Source organism: Microcaecilia unicolor, chromosome 11 (genome assembly GCF_901765095.1).
Source record: "Microcaecilia unicolor chromosome 11, aMicUni1.1, whole genome shotgun sequence".
Classification (NCBI taxonomy): domain Eukaryota; kingdom Metazoa; phylum Chordata; class Amphibia; order Gymnophiona; family Siphonopidae; genus Microcaecilia; species Microcaecilia unicolor.
This window is the reverse complement of record NC_044041.1, coordinates 176,895,535-176,917,479: the sequence shown is the minus strand read 5'-3', so window position 1 is coordinate 176,917,479 and position 21,945 is coordinate 176,895,535. Positions and strand designations below refer to the sequence as shown.

The 21,945-nt window shown below is 45.4% G+C and overlaps 1 protein-coding gene across 1 annotated transcript in view; it reads right to left on the bottom strand.

The window, feature by feature from the left end:
- MEIS3 (Meis homeobox 3) overlaps positions 1-21,945 on the bottom strand; it is a 132,992-nt gene that overhangs the window by 97,802 nt on the left and 13,245 nt on the right. The window contains exons 2-4 of the mRNA XM_030219509.1: positions 8,136-8,338; positions 1,195-1,342; positions 642-692 (exon numbers count right to left, since the gene is read on the bottom strand). Of these exons, the coding sequence (XP_030075369.1) occupies positions 642-692; positions 1,195-1,342; positions 8,136-8,338 (402 nt within the window). The remainder of the gene's footprint in view (positions 1-641; positions 693-1,194; positions 1,343-8,135; positions 8,339-21,945) is intronic.

Below are 21,945 nucleotides of genomic sequence, written 5' to 3'. Positions count from 1 at the left end.
TACCTGGGGCAATGGAGGGTTAAGTGACTTGCCCAGAATCACAAGGAGCTGCAGTGGGAATTGAATCCAGTTCTCCAGGATCAAAGTCCGCTGCATTAACCACTAGGCTACTCCTCCACTCCTCAATGTTCACCATTAGGCTGTATCTACTTCAGCTGCAGACAAGCATTTGGCCCCTCATAGTCTGAGGGGTCCAGGCCAATTGCCCTGATTGCACTACCCCCTAATGCCAGCCCTGCTCAACAGAGGGTTTCGATAAGGATAAAAGCTATTCCAATAGCAGCTTTCCCAGCAATGTATCTATTTCTATATAGTGATGTTTAAAATCTCTGTTGCGTCTTTAAGGCGCTACATGCTCTGAGAGCATAGAAGAATTTAACAAGTAGCACATGCATTCATTTCTAATACATATACAAAATCTCCCGCTTCCCCCCCCCCCCCCCCCCCCAACTTCGGTACACACAGATTTCCAGATCCTGCAAGCTTTCAGGAAAACATACAATTTGGAAGAAAAACAGTTGCTGGATGCCAGAAAATGAAACAAAACAATGATGTGTGTCTCAAGGAGAAAATCTACGGTGACAGAAAAGAAAAAAAATCAAGAACAGAGAGAGAGAAAAAAAACGCATTCTGTTTCTTACCAAATTATCCAGTTCTGGATTTGAGGAGAATAAAGGTTTTTCTGTCCTGACCTGAAGGAGACAGTCGTATTGGGGTGGGGAAAAGAGAAAGAAATATAAAATGAAAGGCAAGCTGGAAGTTAAAGTCTGTTTTTCTCATTCCTCCTACAAACCTGAAAGGAAAGAATGCACTCTCCCTAGATCCCAGAGGGTTTCTTTCTCTCTGTCATTTTTTCATTTAGACTTTACATTTCTGGACAGTTTCCTCTTGTCCTTCTTACCTATTTGTATCCACTTCCATCTTGTTTTTTTTTTTTTTTTCTTTGTCCCTTAACATTCTTGAGAATCCACAAATATTTTCTTAGGAAAGCATAAAATAAGATCTTTGTTCTCTTGGCTAATCCTCTCTTAATTTCTGCCTATCAAATGCTCCGCAATCTGCATTTCCTGCAGTCGGCCCCTGATGCAGAGCCCAGGGGGAGAAGGGGTGACGGGGGAAACTGCTGGTGCCAGGGTATGATCAGGACATGTGGTAGAGTGAAACACAAAAACTTCCTGGCAAACATGGACTGACCTGCTTGGCAAAGACTGCAATGTCCTCATTGAAAGAATCCGAGGAGCAGACGTCTCCCCCAGGAAAGGAACCTGAGCTGTCCCGAGGGGAGCAGGTGGCCAGCTCACACTTCTCAAACACCAACGCCAGCAAGGGGAAAAGAGGGTGCCTGCCATCAAGAGCATAACCATTATACACAGTAGGAAGATTTTATAAGGCAACATGCAAATGTGCAAATAGCTCTTCCCTAAACAAGTTACACCTGGAGGTGTGTCACTGAATATATGTGTCATATATCTGTTATATGATAGTTTTACAGTGCTGTTAAATGTTTATATTTATGATACTGAGGGGTCCTTTTACTAAGGTGCTCCGAACAATGGCCTGCGCTGATGTAGATGCGTCTATTGGACACGCGCAGGTCCATTTTTCAGCGCTCCTTCAAAAAAGGCCCCTTTTTTTTCTGAAAATGGACGTGCGGCAAAATAAAAATCGGCGCGTGTCCATTTTGGGTCTGAGACCTTACCGCCACCCACTGACCTAGCAATAAAGTGTCACGCATTAACCGGGCGGTAATGGTCTATGTGTGTACAATGCCGATTACCGCCTGGTCAGTGCCGCGCGCCAGAAAATTTCTGGCGCGCTTAGTGGGCGTGCGTAAAAAAACGAAATTACCACCTGGGGCCATGCGGTAGCCGGGTGGTAGTTCAAAATTGACGCACGTAGGACATTCGTACGTGCCTACGCAGCTTAGTAAAAGGGCCTCTGTATCATGTTAATCCTGTTACTAGGATTCAATTTGCCTTCTCAGTTTCCCTCATTGGTTGTATGTATGATTATTTTTGGTCATTTTACTGTCGTTATGCTATTAACAAAATTAAAAGGTTTATGCTTAGCTATACCTGAAGTACTTTGCCTTGGGTAAATCTCTTTATAAAGGCAGTGAATAAATCCCGATAAATAAATATATTAACCAATTATTAATGCAACCGCGATAGACTTTAACACATTTATTTCACTTTATTAACGTTATCATATATAACGTATTTCATTTCACAAAATTCTTATGTCTGCGTTTTGTGAAATGAAATACATTATATGATAACGTTAATAAAGTGAAATAAATGTGTTAAAGTCTATTGCGGTTGCATTAATAATTGGTTACTATAAAACGACTGGATTGAAATTAAGGGTACTCGTAGGAGTTAGTTAATAAATAAATATAGAAACCACTATCTCTATCAATCGATTTGTTTCTCCGCATATGCACAGAGCTTGAAAGATCATTTGCCAAACAGCTGCTCAAATGTATCCAGGTTAAATCAAATAAAGGTGTGAACTGTTTCAGTGTTACTGAAGATATGCAAGTGAGCTATACAATGTGGAAAGAAATCAGAGATTTGGACATTTGACGCCTTCAATGCTTGGTGCCTGATGTGGTTTATAACCTAAATCTGGAGCTGAGGGGATCCTCAGTCCAGTCAATTAAGTACAATATTAGAGAAGGGCAGTCCTTAACACCGACATTTCCTCTGTCATTTTCTTTTGTTGCCAAATGAAAATGGGTAGGGTTTTTGTTCACCAACGACAGGTTTGGCAAAGAGAGGAGGCTGTCCTGCAATCTAAGCCCCTCCTCCCAGATCCAAGGACCTTACTGTAGCCCCACAGTTACCCCCCTTCTGGGCTACCTGAATCCCTGGGGGTCTAGAGGTGTCCAGTGGGGCAGAAGCTAATTCCAGACTCCGTTCCTTTTATCTCGCTGCGCCTCACGCCTGGAATAGACTTCCCGAGCTTGTACGTCTAGCCCCGTCTTTGGGCGTTTTCAAATCCAGGCTAAAAGCCCACCTCTTTAACGCTGCTTTTGACTCCTAATCGCTACTCACTTGCCCTGTACCCTCTTATCCCCACCTCTTTAATTCCCTTACCTCTTAGTTGTTCTGTCTGTTTGTCTGTCCTATTTAGATTGTAAGCTCTTTTAGCAGGGACTGTCTTTTCATGTATGATGTACAGCGCTGTGTATGTCTTGTAGCGCTATAGAAGTGATAAGTAGTAGTAGTAATGTAGAAGCCTGCCCTTGTGAGACTCACAGAAACAGAAGCCTGCGCGGTCACATTGCTGATCTGCAAGGGCAGGCTTCTACATGGAATGTTGCTATTGGAGGAGTAGCCTAGTGGTTAGTGCAGTGGAACATGGGATGTTGTTACTATTTGAGATTCTGGAATATTGCTATTACTTGAGATTCTACTTGGAATGTTGCTACTATTTGAGATTCTACATGGAATGTTGCTATTCCATTAGCAACATTCCATATTTAGATTGTGAGTTCTTTGAGCAGGGACTGTCTTTTCATGTATGGTGTACAGCGCTGTGTATGCCTTGTAGCTCTATAGAAGTGATAAGTAGTAGGAGGAGGAGGAGCGATGCCCATTTTCTCCTGCCCATGGCTGCAGCTACATCCAATATGGTGGCTGCAACCTTTTACCATAGTCTTGTGGTACCACTAGGGGTATCGGTAGTACGGCAAGACTACAGTAAAAGGTTGCAGCTGCCATACTGGATGTGCTTGTAGCCATGGGCAGGAGTGAATGGGCATCTATTTCTGCCCCAATGGGCCTCTGTTAGACTTCCAGGGATTCAGGGGCCTACAGGGAGTGGGGGGAGAGCACAGGGAAAGTTGGGGGTTGTCTGCTCTTGGTAGAGAGGGAAAGGAACCCAGGTAAGCGACCCTGAAAAACATTTGTTTTGTGTCATCTCCCATGATGCCAAAATAGGGAGACCCCCCCACAAACAAAATGAATATTCCCCTAAATGACACAGGAAACGACATGAAACATTTTTTGGCTGCCCATCCCTGTAAAATCTAACATCTCCGTGCTTTCCCCGTTCCCCCCACTCCCATTTTACAAAATCACGAAACCTTACAAAATGAACCAGAGGGAGAAAAGACCATTTAAGGCTGTCATATGGTGAAAAAACTAATCCCAAAGAATCAGATACAGTTGACCCTAATTACAAAACTATGCATATATGCATCTAATGTGAATCTATATTTATGTACAGTACAGAAGACCTACATACACTTACATCTTGACAGGTATGTGTATAATCCACATCCAGATATAAACTGACACAAACAGGCCATATAAAGCAAGAAGATAAACTCATACAGTTACAACAATTCATCCAGCTGGTGAGTTAAGAAGTACTGAAATAAACGCAAAGGAATCCTGTATAGAAGGCATGGAATCACAAGCTTAGTGGTGATTAGACAGCAACACCAGTAATTAGGAAGTAAAACCAGTGCTGGGCAGACTTCTATGGTCTGTGCCCTGATCATGGCTGGACGGATTCAGCTTCAGTAACTGGAGGACAAGGCCAGTGCTGGGAAGGCTTCTACGGTCTATGCCCTGAATGTGACTGGACAGATAGGCCAGTGCTGGGCAGACTTCTATGGTCTGTGCCTTGATCATGGCTGGACGGATTCAGCTTCAGTAACTGGAGGACAAGGCCAGTGCTGGGCAGACTTCTACGGTCTGTGCCCTGAATGTGACTGGACAGATAGGCCAGTGCTGGGCAGACTTCTATGGTCTGTGCCTTGATCGTGGCTGGACAGATTCAGCTTCAGTAACTGGAGAGCAAGGCCGGTGCTGGGCAGACTTCTACGGTCTGTTCCCTGAATGTGACTGGACAGATAGGCCAGTGCTGGGCAGACTTCTATGGTCTGTGCCTTGATCATGGCTGGACGGATTCAGCTTCAGTAACTGGAGGACAAGGCCAGTGCTGGGCAAACTTCTAAGGTCTGTGCCCTGAATGTGACTGGACAGATAGGCCAGTGCTGGGCAGACTTCTATGGTCTGTGCCTTGATTGTGGCTGGACAGATTCAGCTTCAGTAACTGGAGAGCAAGGCCGGTGCTGGGCAGACTTCTATGGTCTGTGCCCTGAATGTGACTGGACAGATAGGCCAGTGCCGGGCAGACTTCTATGGTCTGTGCCCTGATCATGGCTGGACGGATTCAGCTTCAGTAACTGGAGGACAAGGCCAGTGCTGGGAAGACTTCTACGGTCTGTGCCTTGATTGTGGCTGGACAGATAGGCCAGTGCCAGACAGACTTATATGGTCTGTGCCCTAAAAATGGCAAGGACAAATGAAGATCAAGTATATATATGTAGTTTCACATCATACCTTATGCTATTGGCTAGACTGGATGGACTGTACAGATCTTTATCTGCCGTCATCTACTATGTTACTGTTAACTCAGGCTTAATCAGCACTGGTAACTAACCCTCTCATTCTGTAACCTTGTGCACACAATCATACGCTTAGGCTCAAAACTGTGCATGTAGGTTATAGGATTCCTGCAGTTACACATGTAAATTAATAACAAATTAGCTGCTAATTGGTACAAAGAACCAGTGATAATTAGAGTTAATTGGCATTAATTTGCAGGTATGTACGTAACTGCTCTATAACCACTAGAGGGGTGTGGACATGGGAGGGGCACGGACGGGTCAAGGGAATTTCCAGCACTTACACACCTAAGGATGTAGAATATTGATAGTTACTTGCAGAACGATGACATTTCATTGTGGACATTTGCACCAGTCACTGACATGGTGTAGGTGGCCACATTGATATGACCATTATCCTCCAGCCATTATAAACATTTTTTATGCTCCTATTTTCATGTTGGTGCACCTAAATGTTAGCCCGTAACTATCGACTTACACTAGTATTTTTTAACGGCAATTGCATGCATAATTTCCGATACAGAATTAGTGCTTAGCTCGCAGCTGTAGACGACCTGTAGAGAGTTACTCCATGAAAGCCTATGTATGGATCTGATTGACCTGTCATCTTCCTATTCTCTGGGGTCCTTTAACCAACCTGCGGGGAAAAGGGTCCTGCGCTAGCGGCGAGGTCCGTTTTTCCTGTGCACCAGGGCCGTTTTTTCAGCAGCCAGTAAAAGCCCCCTGCTGGGTTATCGCCGCGCAAGCCATTTCCGGGGGTTTGCTTTTTCCCCTGGAAATGGTGCGCGCTCGGGGTGGGACTACAGTCGGCGGCCGCGTAGGGCCGGCGGTAGTCCTGGAAGAGCGAGCGGTAAGCCCACCGTTCTGTAAAAGGGGCTGTCTATGAGCCAGTGGCCACTGAAGAATAACTGGCTGTTGGGTCAGTACATCCCAGGCACCGCTGGATGTGACATCTTCAAGTTATTCAATTCTGTGGGGAAGGTTAGGCAGCTATGAACCAAATAATGAGCATAGAGAAGCTGAAGGAGGGATCAAAATGCACTGTAAGAGCCAAGAGCAATTAGAATAGCTGTAAAATTCAAACTAGGTCAATAAAGGAAGGCTGGCTCTTCCATACCCTCAGAACAGACCTTGAGAGAGAAAAGAGAAGTGGGAAAGATCCCAGTACAGACATCCCGAGAGGAAGAGAGGAAGAAAGATTATCAGCTGATGTCCATCCTCTATGGCATTGTAACAGGAAGTGAACTAGACAGACTGGATAGATTTTAGGGGTTTATCTGCCCTCATATTCAATGCTTCTACATAGTAACATAGTAACATAGTAGATGACGGCAGAAAAAGACCTGCACAGTCCACCCAGTCTGCCCAACAAGATAAACTCACATGTGCCATTTTTTGTGTATACCTTACCTTGATTTGTACCTGTCTTTTTCAGGGCACAGACCGTATAAGTCTGCCCAGCACTATCCCCGCCTCCCACCGCCAGCTAAGCTTCTGGGGATCCCTTCCCTCTGAGGAGGATTCCTTTATGTTTATCCCACGCTTGTTTGAATTCCGTTACCGTTTTCCTCTCCACCACCTCCCACGGGAGGGCATTCCATGCATCCACCACTCTCTGTATGTGTTTGTGATCCCCAAGCCCTTTGCCTATGTACAGAGTTAAATCATGCTATTAACCAGGAAGTGGAGGGAGGAACATGCCTGACACATACGCACAAAGGTTTGATGGTAAGCGTGGCTCTTGCGCACATGTCCAGGCCAAAAAATTGGAAGTGCCAGCATGCATCGACACTTCTCCCTCAACGCCGAAATATGAGCCTTTCAAATATTACTAACTCACGGAATTTTTCCAAGGCGTTTTTTTTTTTAGGTGCAGAAGAATAAGCGTGGATGTATGCTTTTACTTTTAGTTTTGCTCAGAGACGCACTCATGTTTATCCCTTCCTGTCTGTCTTTAAAACGCGCAGGATCCTCCTTCTGCTGGTTAGAGAAGAGAAAACTGGCAATTCAATATAAAATGTTAACAAAGAAATCCTCTTCTCAAAACCTTCCATGCTGCCCCTGGCCTGAGGCCATCATTCCCTTCTGTGCATTGCAAAGGAATTCTTACTGACCTCATTATCGCACGTTTTAATACAATTAACACTGGCGCTCGAGCCCTTTGAGCATTCGGTACACAATAACGTTTGCATCATATGCCAATGCTGGTGCTAGTTTTGAGCGCCAGCCTCTTTGATTTTGAAATTCTTTTACAAACATAATCTATTAACTTCTGAGTGTGCTCAGAGATGCTGAGATTCCGCCTTGCAGTGGATCCCTGGTGACTATGTCAGTTCCAAGCATTTTTTTTTCTACTTTCGCTTTCTGGTTTTAGCCAGAAACTATTTTCACATTGTAAGCAGCTTCCTAATAAAGATCCCTTTACAAACAGATACTGGGAATAAATAGCATTGTTGTTTTTGTTAAATACACGTCATGCCTGCAAAGTTTAAATATTGATTATTGGTCACATTTTTACATCTGTGTTTTTTTCCTAGTCTCCCAATACGCCTCTGTTACTCATCTGAAACGCCATTTGGCACTTCTACAAAATATGCCATAAGAAAAGAATAAGTTTACTTTTGAAAATCAGTTCAGGAATCAAGTAAGGGAAGCAGGAGGCCCCTGTGACTATATCTGGTATAGCTAGTCTGCTGTGCCGTTCAGTTCTTACCCATAGATCTCATCTTTTTCTCTCTTCAGACTGTCATTGTTTCCAAGTCCCGGGGGCAACGTCGGCCTGTGTACTGCCCCAGCAGATCCGTAGGGAGAGCTTTGGCTGAGAGAATGGTGCTGGAGCGTCCTGCCGGCATGAGGATCCCCGAAGCCGGGAACAGGCATTCCGTCCATCCCAGGGTAATGTAACAACTCATCATACTGGACATAGGAGAGAAAGGAGAGAGAGGGAAACCGTTCAGAGTTCAGAGGAAGGAAACCTCACCCCCTCCAGAAACTTACATCACCAGTCAGCATCACAGCAATCACATGCTTACTGGTACACACAGGGAGAGAGGAACCTTGGCATGATATCCACCAATGAACACCCGATAATAGGGAGCAAGAGCTGGGATTGTATCCACCATTATATACCCAATGATAGGGAGAGAGAGCTGGGATTATATCCACCAATATAAATGCAATGGCAAGGAGAGTGAATTAGGGGTCATATGGTTCAAACCAAAGTTTCAGTGAACATAGTGAAGCCAGATGTTTGGGACAGTGGCTTTGGGGCTCATTTTTGAAAGAGAAAAATGTTTAAAAAGTGGCATAAACTGGCAGATGGACATTTTTCTCACCAAAACGTCCAAATCGGTATTTTTGAAACCCATATTCTAGACGTTTTTCTATGCTGTTTGTCTGCAGTGTGTCCAAATGTCAAGGGGGCGGGTCAGGGGCGTGTTTAGGGAGGGGATTGGACGTTCCTAAGACCTGAACGTTTTTTCAGCCATAATGGAACAAAGCGAAAATGTCCAGGACGTTTTGAGCTAGACTGTTTTAATAATGACTAAGCCACAAAAAGTGCCCTAAATAGCCAGATGACCTCTGGAGGAATAAAGGATTAATCCGCCTTTACTCCTCCAGTGGTCACTGACCCCCCTCCCACCCCTCAAACATGTAAAATAAACAGTACATACCAGTCTCTATGACAGCCTCAAATGAATATAGCCAGTCCTGTTAGAGCAGTAAACAGGTCCCTGGAGGTGCCCAGTGGTCACTGCAGTGCACTATAGAGAAGGGCCCATATCTTACTCTAACTGATATAGAGAGCAAAGGAAGGAAAGGAACTGACCCCCGAATATCTAGCATGTGGCGGCCAGCACTTTTAATGTTGCTGACTGCCATCCGCTAAGTTAGGCCCAAAACGCTTACGCCTTCCACCGATCTTATCTGTCTCATTACAATGTAACCTCTAACCGACAACTGAATGTAAGCCACATTGAACCGAAACGTGTTTTTGGATAATTGTGGGATAAAAGAATGAATAAATAAATAAATAAATAAATAAATGATAGGCTAATCCTGGCACCAGCATTGAATATTCCAATCAGGTGTATCCACCAGCCGTTAACCAGGTGTCAGCAGATATTGAGGAGAGAACTAAGCATATGGGATAGATTCAATATATCACTTCTAAAAAATCAGCACCAAAAAAAAAAAAAATACACCTAGGCGTATTGTATAAACGACGCCTAAATTTAGGTGCAGTTTATAGAATATGCCCAAATTTAGACTTAGTTTATAAAGCCCATCCACCAGTTTCCTGCAACTATATTTAGTTGCAGCCATTTACGCCAACTAGAACCTGGTGTAAATACCAATGCCTAAGTTACGCGTGGAATGGGCATATTCTATAATACTGCGCAAAAATTCTAGGAATGCCCATGAACCACCCGTGCCCCTCCCGTGGCCACGCCCCCTTTTCAGATCTGCATCTTAGAATTTACGCAAGTCACTTTATAGAATACGCCTAGCAAGTTGTGCGCATAATTTCTAATTAATGCCAATTAGTGGCAATAATTGCAATTATCAGTGCTGATTAGCTTGTGAAGCCAATTAAGTACATATGCAATACATAATATAATTTGTGAGCATACCTTTAGCATCATATATAGAATCCAGGGGATAACTTAAAAGAGCCTTTTTGATCTGTCCTGACTCCGCCCCTGGACCACCACAAAACTAACGCTGTAACCATCAGTGGCCCTGTCCAGTTAAATGCTACTAATCATTTCTACAGTGCTACTAGATGTACACTGTGCTGTACACATTATATGCAGGTACTTTCTCTGTCCCTAGAGGGCTCACAATCTGTTTTTTGTACCTGGGGCAATGAAGAGTTAGGTGACTTGCCCAAGGTCACAAGGAGCTGCAGTGGAAATTGAACCCAGCTTACCAGGATCAAAACCCACTGCACTAACCATTAGGCTACTCCTCCACTTGGCTGTGCTGCCTCTGAATATCAGCAGCAGAGCCAGCCAAGGCAATTTAACCGGGGAGGAGCCTCATTTTGAATATCTACCCCTGAAAGTTTAGGAGAAAGACATGGGGAGCAGGTGTTGGGTTGAATATAGGAATTCACATAATCATTTATCCAAAGTAGAAGGATTACGACTGGGCGAACTGGACGGACCAATTTAATCTTTGTCTGCTATCATTTATCATGATGTTATAGACCAACCAATTTATACACACCCTGACCGAGATAAGGAACTGGGATTATATCCATCAATATGTACACACTGACAGGGAGAGACAGACAGGAGCTCTAGGCAAACAGATACACAAGGCACTAAAGAAGGAGCGATGAGAGTTGGGTTGTATCCACTATATACGTAGGAACAGAGAAGGAGATAGATTATAGGATGTAAAAAGAATTGAAGCGGTGCAAAGAAAAGCTACGAGAATGGTATGGGATTTGCGTTACAAGACGTATGAGGAGAGACTTGCGGACCTGAACATGTACACTCTGGAGGAAAGGAGAAAACAGGGGTGATATGATACAGACGTTCAAATATTTGAAAGGTATTAATCTGCAAACGAACCTTTTCCGGAGATGCGAAGGCAGTAGAACGAGAGGACATGAAATGAGATTGAAGGGGGGCAGACTCAAGAAAAATGTCAGGAAGTATTTTTTCACGGAGAGAGTAGTGGATGCTTGGAATGCCCTCCCGCGGGAGGTGGTGGAAACGAAAACGGTAACGGAATTCAAACATGCGTGGGATAAACATAAAGGAATTCTGCTCAGAAGGAATGGATCCTAAGGAGCTTAGACGAGATTGGGTGGCAAAGCCGGTGGCGGGAGACGGAGATGGTGCTGGGCAGACTTATACGGTCTGTGCCAGAGCCGATGGTGGGAGGCAGGACTGGTGGTTTGGAGGCGGGGATAGTGCTGGGCAGACTTATACGGTCTGTGCCCGGAAAAGGACAGGTACAAATCAAAGTAGGGTATACACAAAAAGTAGCACATGTGAGTTTATCTTGTTGGGCAGACTGGATGGACCGCGCAGGTCTTTTTCTGCCGTCATCTACTATGTTACTATGTTACTATATAGGGGCCCTTTTACTAAGCTGCATGAGCAACTACAAGCGCCCAGCACACGCCAAAATGGAGTTACTGCCCGACTACCGGGTGGCTCTTGCAGTAATTTCATTCAATACGCATGTAAGAAAAATATTTTTTTCTTTTCGGGGGCGCATAATGGACGCACGCCAAGTGGCATTTGAAGTGCATAGGTCATTACTGGCCAGATTCTCTAGTAATAGGTCAATGACTAGCGGTGGTAAGGTCTCAGACCCAAAATGGACGTACGGCAATTTTCATTTTGCCACAAAAAAAGAAAAAAAGGCATTTTTTTGTAGGTGCACTGAAAAATAATTCTGCGCACGCCCAAAACACGCCTCTACGCTATTGCAGGCCATTTTTCAGCTCACCTTAGTAAAAGGGCCCCATAGTTAAAAGCTAATTTTCAATGAACATGGGTAGTAGGCTGGAGGTTTGGGGTAATTGATGTGCTACTTTTGCAGTTTGTGTGACTTGTTAGAAAATGTGTTAATAATACACAGAGGGGAATCCGGGTGTTGGATTTAGTGCTGGACTTGTAAAAGCATAAAAGAAGATGACAAAACCTGAAATGGTCAACCAACGGAGGTGGTGAAGGGTGAAAGGTTAACAGATTTTGTGCACACTTGGGACTCATATGGAGGCCAAGGGTAGCAAAGAGGTTGAAAGTTCAGGTAAATGACGTGGGGTGGAGAGTAGGGTTTGAGATGAGTGTGGGAATTTACCTTCTCATCTACCATGAAGTGGAAAAATCACGTCTGGGCAGACTTGAGGAGCAAATGATTTTCTGCTTTCAGTTCCTATGTTCCAATGTTCACCAATCTACATGTAGTGACTGGGAGAGAGAGCTGGGGTTATAATCACTAATATACATACAATATTCCTGGGTGAATTGTGAACACTATGCAAAGCATAATTTCCACAGAATTTTACACCTGTGCAGAATTTTTTGCAGGTATCTGCATCAGTGGCTTTCCTCAATCCTTCTTTCTCCCCCCCCCCCCCCCCCCCCCCCCCATTGAGATTCTACAGCAAGACCTGAAAGAACTAAATGGTTGCATGTTGGGTCATGTCCTCATCCCCTATCAGCCTAGCCATATATGTTCATCTAAACCACATCAGTGTCTTTACGGTGGTGCAGTTCAAATGAACCATTGGGCCTAGGGTGGCAGAGAAGATGGATTTGGCCTGGAATAGAACTGCTTATCTCCTCCGCTTTCTGCCAAATAATTGGGGCAGGGAGGGAAGGCAAAACAAATTGAAATGGGGTAAATACCATAGAGGTTCACTGGAGTGGGCTAGGGGGTAGGGTTGCCAATTGGATCCAGATTCACCTGGGCTTTCCCCAATTCATGCAGGGACTTGCTTTTCTTAGGGAATCCAATGGGGAAAACAGAACCACGAGGCCTTGCATGCAATGGGGTATGCCCAGGACTGGATCAACCCTGTCTGGCGAATCTGGATCTAGTTGGCAACCCTACCAGGGGGTGCCATGTGTGTGTATGGGGGGGGGGGGAGTCCAAGGTTGAGTGTGTGGAGGAGGAGAGTGAGGAAGAGCAAGCTGAGAATATGCCATGTGGATGAAGGTGGGGGTGGAAGTGGAGAAGGCAGAGCACGGTTTCCTAAAGGACAAGTCCATAAACCGCTACTAAACGGACTTGGAAAAATCCAAAATTCCAGGAATAACATGTATGGAATGTTTGTACGTTTGGGAAGCTTGCCAGATGCCCTTGGCCTGGATTGGCCGCTGTCGTGGACAAGATGCTGGGCTCGATGGACCCTTGGTCTTTTCCCAGTATGGCATTACTTATGTACTTATGTACTTATGGAGGGGCATAATCGAACAGAAACGCCTATCTCCATGGGCGTTTATCTCCGAGAACGGGTCCGTGAAGGGGCGGACCCAAGCGTATTTTCGAAAAAATTAGACGTCCATGTTTTATTCGCCAAGTTGTGAGCTGGGCGTTTTTGCTTTTCAGCGATAATGGACAATGAAATCGCCCAGCTCAAAAACGAATAAATCCAAGGCATTTGTTCGTGGGAGGGGCCAGGAGTCGTAGTGCACTGGTCCCCCTAACATGCCAGGACACCAACCAGGCACCCTAGGGGGCACTTTTACAAAACAGAACAAAAGGTAAAAGAGCTCCCAGGTGCATAGCACCCTTCCCTTGTGTGTAGAGCCCCCCAAATCCCCCTCAAAACCCACTGCCCACAAGTCTACACCATTACTATAGCCCTAAGGAGTGAAGGGGGGCACCTACATGTGGGTACAGTGGGTTCGGGGGGGGGTTGGATGACTAAGCATTAAGCAGCACAATTGTAACAGGTAGGGGGGGGATGGGCCTGGGTCCACCTGCCTGAGGTTCACTGCACCCCCTAACAACTGCTCCAGGGACCTGCATACTGCTGCCAGGGAGGTGGGTATGACATTTGAGGGTCAAAATAAAAAGTTGTGAAACATCATTTTTTGAGGTGGGAGGGGGTTTATGACCACTGGGGGAGTCAGGGGAGGTCATCCCCGATTCCCTCCAGTGGTCATCTGGTCATTTAGGGCACTTTTTGGGGCCTTATTCGTGAAAAAACAGGGTCCAGGAAAAGTGCCCTAAATTCTAGCTAAAAACGCATACTTTTGTCCCATTATCTGTGAAATGCGCCCATCTCTGTTCGGCAGATAACCACGCCCCAGTTCCGCCTTCGCCACACCTCTGACACGCCCCCATCAACTTTGTCCGCATTCCGCGACGGAGTGCAGTTGAAAACGTCCAAAATCGGCTTTCGATTATACCGCTTTATTCGGTTTTGTGAGATAAACGCCCATCTCCCGATTTAGGTCGGAACTTGGGCGTTTTTCTCGTTCGATTATAAGCTGGATAGTGTACCATTGTTGTGTGGGAATTAAGCTTGTGGGTGTGACACGGGGGGGGGGGGGAAGAGAGAAACAATGAAAGCAGGATTGGAAAAGAAAGAATGGAAGGTGGGTGGGAGTGCCTGAGGGAGAGAGAATGGGAAGAAAGAAGGAGAGGTGGGGGTATTGCTTGAAGAAGAAGAAATTTCGGATAGACAGAATTAGGATTCTTGCTGGAAGTTAAAGGAAGAGAGAAGTGCAGTTGGAGTGAGAAGGAACTGAGGAGGCTGGAGCCTGAGGAAAAAAAATACTGGAGGAGATTTCACAGCATACGTTGAGGGAATTCTGCACAAAGAAAACACCCTAAAATTAAACTACGGAGAATTTCACGGAATTGTAAAATGTTATGCACAGAATTTAAAATATATTGCACAGCATTCCCTCATGAGGAACACAATAACTGGGAGAGTGAAAGCTGCGCTTATAATATACACAGAGTGACTATGCGAGAGAGCTACACACACTAACATGGAGAGAGAGCTGGGGTTATAATCACCAATATATACAAAGGAAATTGGAGAGCGAGCTGGAGTTATAATCTCTGATATATACACACCCCAATATTCAGTGATATTTAACCGGCCAGGAATGGTTCCTGGCCGATTAACGTCAGCACATGAACATTTCACACCTGTTTTGATGGCATTACATTGGTTGCCACATTGGTGTAGAGAAGTGGCCTAGTGGTTAGGGTGGTGCACTTTGGTCGTGAGGAACTGAGTTTGATTCCCGGCACAGGCAGCTCCTTGTGACTCTGGGCAAGTCACTTAACCCTCCATTGCCCCATGTAAGCCGCATTGAGCCTGCCATGGGTGGGAAAGCGCGGGGTACAAATGTAACAAAAAAAAAAAAATTTCGGATACGTTACCAGATATTGTTGGCGGTGTTTAAGGTTACGATTAATAAGATTTCTCCAGCTGTATCATCTACTCTACCTCTGCATCAGCCCTCACCTACTTTGCGGTCAGCAGCTGCTTATTTGCTGGATGTGCCTTCTTTTCCTGTGATATATCTTGAAGAGAATCGATCGTCAATATTCTATGTAATGGGACCCAAAATGTGGAATGATGTACCATTGAAAATCCGCTCTCTAAGGGATACGAACGATTTCAAAGTTTCCTTAAAGACTTTTTTATTTGGTCAGGCTTTCATGAGCTGACATAGTGAATCATGCGTTACGAATCTGTTGATTACTGCATTGTATATTTTGTTTTGTATTATTATTTGATGTATCAGATTGTTGTATTCCTCCTAGAATCCCAAAGATAGTGCAAATTTCAAGAATAAATAAATAGCACTTAGCCAGCGTGAGATAGCCAGTTATCTCCACTGGATATTAGCGTTTAGCGCAGAGTTAGTACCCGGCTATATCGCACAATATAACCAACTAGCCATGAATATTTAGCACTTCGCTGGTTACGTTTAGCGGCCAAATCGGACCGCTAATAGCAGTCCTATCTTTTGCCGCTATAGATTTAACTGTCCTGCTCTGAATAACACGCCTGTAACGCGGCTTAGTAAACAGGGCCCTATGTTATCTGAATGTTCTAATGTATGCTTATTAGGTGTATCATTAGTATTATGCTAACATTGTATTATATCTCTGGTATTTGAATTCCAGTGCTGTTAAAGGTGTACATTTTTGATACTGTTTCACAGTAGTTCTATTATTAGGTTTCAATTTACTGTTTTCAAGTTTACCTTATTTATTGTATTGAGTTTATGCTTGGTTATTTTACTATTGTTATGCTGCTAAGAAAATTGTAAGTTTTATGTTAAACTGTACCTGCTGTACACCACCTTGGGTGAATCCCTTCATAAAGGCGGTTAATAAATCCCAATAAATAAATAAACTTGACTGGTTAAGTTTAAACTGCCCCCCCCCCACCCAAAAAAGGATATTCAATGCTGGTGCCCGCCTGCCTCCCCCAGGCTGAATATCAGCTGGACTGTGACTAGTTGAGAGAACTGGATTAATTACTATCAATAAACACACGCCGGCTGATATTCAGAGCAATTTAACTCAGCTTGTCCCGTTGCTGATATTCAGTGGCTGTTAACCAAGGGGGGGAGGGGGGTCACTGAATATCAGTGCAGACTAGCGTGGTACACTGCTCTCAGGAGTCCTTTTACTAACGTGCGCCAAAAAACGGCCTGTGCTGGTGTACACGCATGCATTGGACGGGCGCAGGTCCATTTTTCAGTGCACCTGCAAAAAAGGCCTTTTTTGTTGGCCGAAATGGACATGCAGCAAAATGAACATTGCTGCGTGTCCGTTTTGGGCCTCAGACCTTACCGCCATCCATTGACTTAGCAGTAAGGTCTCACGTGTTAACCAGGTGGTAACTGTCAGCGCGCATACAATGCCGATTACCGCCCGGCTAGCGCTGTGCCAGAAAAGTTTACGGCGTGCGTAGCGGATGCGTGTGAAAAATGAAGTTACCACCTGGGCTATGCAGTAGCCGGGTGGTAGGATGTTTGTACACACCCACGCGGCTTAGTAAAAGGGTCCCTACGTGCCTGTGCAGGCTGGGGAAAGAGTCAGAGTGGACCCCGAAATTATCCAGCCACAGTTGGTATTCAGTGCCAGGGCCTGGATAACTATTTGGCCCTATTGGACCACACAAATAGCTGTCTTAATTATGGCCAGATTGTTATATGAGTGCCAGCAGTGGCTGCTCCAGACCTGACAGGGCCGCCGAGAGGGGGGGGGGGGGCAAAATTCCCCGGGCCTCTAATGGGGCCCGGCGCCGAGGTCAGGCCGCCAGTGCTGCAGCTCCCAGTCTCACCTGCCTGCCTCCTCGGCTCCAGGCCCCCTGCATTCGAAGCGGCAGTCACAGATCGCCTCCCTTTGGGCCTTCCCTCCCTGTGTCCAGCCCTTGCGGAAACCGGAAGTTACATCAGACGAGGGCAGGACACAGGGAGGAGAGGCAACCTGCAACTCAAGACAGGCAATCTGCGACTGCCGCTTTGAATGCAGGGGGCCTGGAGCCGTGAAGGCAGGCAAGTGAGACTGTGGACTGCAGCGGCGGGGGTGTGACGGGGGGCGGCAGCGACAGGGGGAGGCATGGGAGCGATGGGGGGCAGCAGCGGAGGGAGGAGGCCTTGCCCTGGGCCCAGCCTAGTCTCTGTGCGGCCCTGGACCTGATATCCAGTCCTGATGCCCAGATATGGCTTTGGCACAGAATATCCAAGTATTATTCAGCCCTTAGCAGTCAGTGTTTATTAAAACGCTGACCACCACAAGCTCAATGTCAAGTTTATTTGTATTTGATATACCGCTCATCAATTGCTTTTCTGGGTGGTTTACAATAATTTAATTAATAAGAAAATGTAAAGGAAATATCTCAATAGATAGGAAAGCAAAAGGTAGAGAGTGTATCGGTATAGCAGCAGTCTCTGAACTGTTCTGTAAAGGCAACGAAGGCAGGGTATTATAGATCGTAGCAAGGCTTTAAGGCCAAATTTAAACTTTATGAAAGTAGCCCAGGCACTCGTGTTATCAAAGCATGATTATTGTAATACTGCATATTTGGGCTGCTCAAGATCGATTCAAAAGAAGCTCCAAGCAAACCAGGTAATTCGTTTCCGAATTTGACAGGGTGTCAGTACATTATACAGCATCTCACTGGCTTACCATAGAGGCTAGAATTATATTTAAGATGTGTTGTTTGATATTTAAGATCATTCACACGTTCGGGTTTTACCAGGCACGAGCGCATAGGAGCCGAGCTCACCGTGAAGCTCTTCTTCACATGCGCCTATCACGATCCTCCCATGCCAAAGCGCAATCCTCCCGCTGAACTCCCTAATGCTTAATTGCTATGAGCACGACTATATTTGCATCTCATTAGCGTTGAGCATTAGGGCATTGTTCTTCTGTGCTGTTCCGGCGATATTTTTACGGCGCTATTCAGAACAGCGCCAGAGTTTTGAGCTTCAGGGCTAGAATGGGGGGTTCAGTAACTGGGAGAGTACAAGCTGAGATTATAATCACCAGTCTGCACAGAGTGACAGAAGGAGAGAGAGCCAGGGTTATTGGGGCAGACTGACCATTCGGGCAACCTGAGGGCCCAGAGGCTCTGCTCTGTTGCCCACCGCCACTGCCACCACACACTACAGCCCCCCTGGGATTCTGGTGGTCTAGTGGCCACTGACGCTATTCTCCCCAGCATCGCTGTGTTTAAAAATGGCTGCTGAGACTCCCTGAAGCAGTCTCACAAGACTGTGGAGACCTGCGAGCAGTGGCGTACGAGGGGGGGGGGCGGTCCGCCCCGGGTGCACGCCGCTGGGGGGTGTCGGCGCCTCGCTGGTTCCTTGCTCTCTCTGCCCCAGAACAGGTTACTTCCTGTTCCGGGGCAGAGAGAGCAAGGAACCAGCGAGGCACCGACACCCTCCCAGCGGCGTGCTCTCGGCGGTTTGGCCCGCCCACCCGCCCCTCTACCGCCTTCCAGGTATGTTCTCGCGGGCGGGCGAGGGGGGTGTTGCGCTACGGAGGGGGGAGGGTGCGTCACGCTGCACCCGGGGTGGTGCGCAGCGGCGACCCGCCCCGGGTGTCAGCTGCCCTTGCGACGCCACTGCCTGCGAGACTACCATGGAAAGTCTCGGCAGCCATTTTGAAAATATGATGCCAGGCAGAGTAGCGGCAGCAGGCGGGAGGAAAGAGTGGGGCTCTTTCCTGCCCCTGACAAAGCCACTAGACCACTAGGGGTAGCGGTAGTGTGGGGGGATGGCAGTGGTGTGAGGAGGGTGGCGGTAGCACAGGCGGTGTGGAGGGGGGGCAGATTACTCATTGCCCGGAGGCCCAGAGTACTGTCAGTCCGCACCTGAGGGTTATAATAACCACTATACACAGAGCGACTGATAGAGAGGGCTGCAGTTTTAATCATTAATATCCACACACTCCCTCAGATTCTATATCTGGCGATTAAAGTTGTGTGCGTAATCGGCAAGCACTTCCAATTTGCATATGCAACTTAATTGAATAATGAGCCAATCAGGGCCAATAACTGACTGCCAACAACCAATTACTGGCATTAATTGGTCTTAACTGGGATTTACATGTGGATCATATTCTATAACGATCCGCACATAAATCCTAGGATGCCTATTTTATTGGGGTCGAACTTAGGGGACGTTCCTATGAACGTATATTTATAGACTACACCTGATCCACACCTAATTTATATACTGGTATTTTCAGCAGGCGTAAATGCAGGTGACTTAAAGTACAGATTAGGCACTTAGGACTATTCTATAAAGTTCGGAAGCTCTTTATATAAAATACCGCTTAACACATAATTTTACTGAATCTATTCTACTGCCTGGTAGAGAGAACTGAGGTTACAATGACCAGTATACACCAGGGGCATAGCTAGGTGGGGCCATGGGGCCATGGGCCCCTACAGATTTAGTCCTGGCCCCCTCTACTTTCGACCCCCCCCCCCCCGCTGCCGCCCCTCCCCCGTCACTTTCGACCCGCTGCCTCGGAGACTGGCGCTGAAGAAGACTAAGGCTGGCGGGGGTTGAGGACCCCCTCCAGCAAAGTTACCTTGCGGCGGTGGGTTGAAAGCGGTGGGAGAGGGGCGGGGGGGGGGGTCAAAAGTGGCAGGGGAAGGTCGGCAGCGGGGGGAGGCGGACTAAAATCTGCCCCCCCCCACCTTGGGCTCTGGACCCCCCTCCCGCCGAGGTCTGGCTACGCCCCTGGTATACACAGAATGACAGGGGGAGAGAGCTGGGGTTATAATCACCAATATACACAGAGGGACTGGAGGAGAGTGCTGGGGCTATGATCATCCATATACACATAAAGTCTGCTGTCTGAAAGAGTGGTAAGCTCTTTGTACAGCTTAGCACCAGGGTGTGCATATATGTCATTTCATTTTTCCCACATTATTTAAAAACATTTTTGGTTCGATGTGGCCTACGTTCAGTATCATAAGTAAAAGACAGAAACATTTAACATACGGTATGGGAATAAGTACATTAGAATCTATTGATAGTCTAAGAAAAACAGACCAAATCTATTATCCCTCTGTTAATAAAAATTTCCTAAAAAGAAATGTCTTTAACAGTTTACGAAAAAGGATAGAGGTATGGTAGCCATGTTAGTCCACTCTTAAGGTTATCAATAGAAATCAAACAAAATAAAACATGGAAAAGAAAATAAGATGATACCTTTTTTATTGGACATAATACATTTCTTGATTAGCTTTCGAAGGTTGTCAGATCTGACGAAGAAGGGCAACCTTCGAAAGCTAATCAAGAAATGTATTAAGTTATGTTCAATAAAAAAGGTATCATCTTATTTTCTTTTCCATGTTTTATTTTCTTTGATTTCTATTGATAATAATTTGGGGCCATACCATATAATGTTTGGTAAATTAACATAACTTTAATGCAGACCATGCTTTATGCAGCCAACGCAATGACTGCAATAAAGGTGAGACCCTCTCATAACGCGAGACTTTAAAAATCAACCACGCTGCATTGTTCTGTGCGGACTGAAGTTTCCTTAGTACTAGTTCTTTACAACCAACATAAACTGCATTACAGTAACCAGCCTGAGCGAGTACTAAAGATTGCACCAATGCTCAGAATATCTCAGTATAGAAGAAGGTTCTAATTCTCTTCAATTTCCACAATATCCTAAAAACCTTAGTTGTAACTGCAGATACTTGCTGTTCAAAAGTTAGATATCGATCAATAATTGCTCTCAATATTTTCAGATTAGATTGCAAGGGATAAGCAACATGATCTATTTTAAATCTAGCATAAGAAATATGTCAAAAAGGACTCATTACAACTAAAAAATTAGTATTTTTCCCTATTTAACTTTAATTTAAAGGTTGATGCCTATAATAGCTAAGCCTTGTTCAGTAATATCCAGTACATCATAAATACCTTTATCAAAGGGAATATAGATTGTTACATCATCTGCACAGATAAAAGGATTAAACTCCAACTCTGCAATTTCCTCCCCAATGATGCCATCAAGATATTAAATAAAATCGGCGAAATCCATGGGGAGGAGATGGTACCTGACATCTTTACCTGACATGATCTAGGCATCGAAAATCCCATAAACCAGTTTAACACTTCTCCATAAATCCCAATATTAGCCAATAATCTCAGTAGTATGTCATGATCAACAATATCAAATGCACTAGACATATCAAATTGAAGAGCGATGAGCTTCCTTCCAATGCTAATTTTTCTTCTAAATTCAGCTATAAGGGTAGTTAATACTGTCTTTGTACTATATTGTGGTCTAAAACTAGATGAAAATTATGCAAAACTGAAAAACGAAATAAATATTCCATAAGCTCATTTTCGAAAGGGTGCCCATCTTTCGACACAAATCGCAAGATGGGCGTCCTTCTCACAGGGTCGCCCAAATCGGCATAATCGAAAGCCGATTTTGGGTGTCCTCAACTGCTTTCTGTCGCGGGGATGACCAAAGATCCTGGGGTGTGTCGGAAGCGTCCCTCCCCCTACTCCTCCAGTGGTCACTAACTC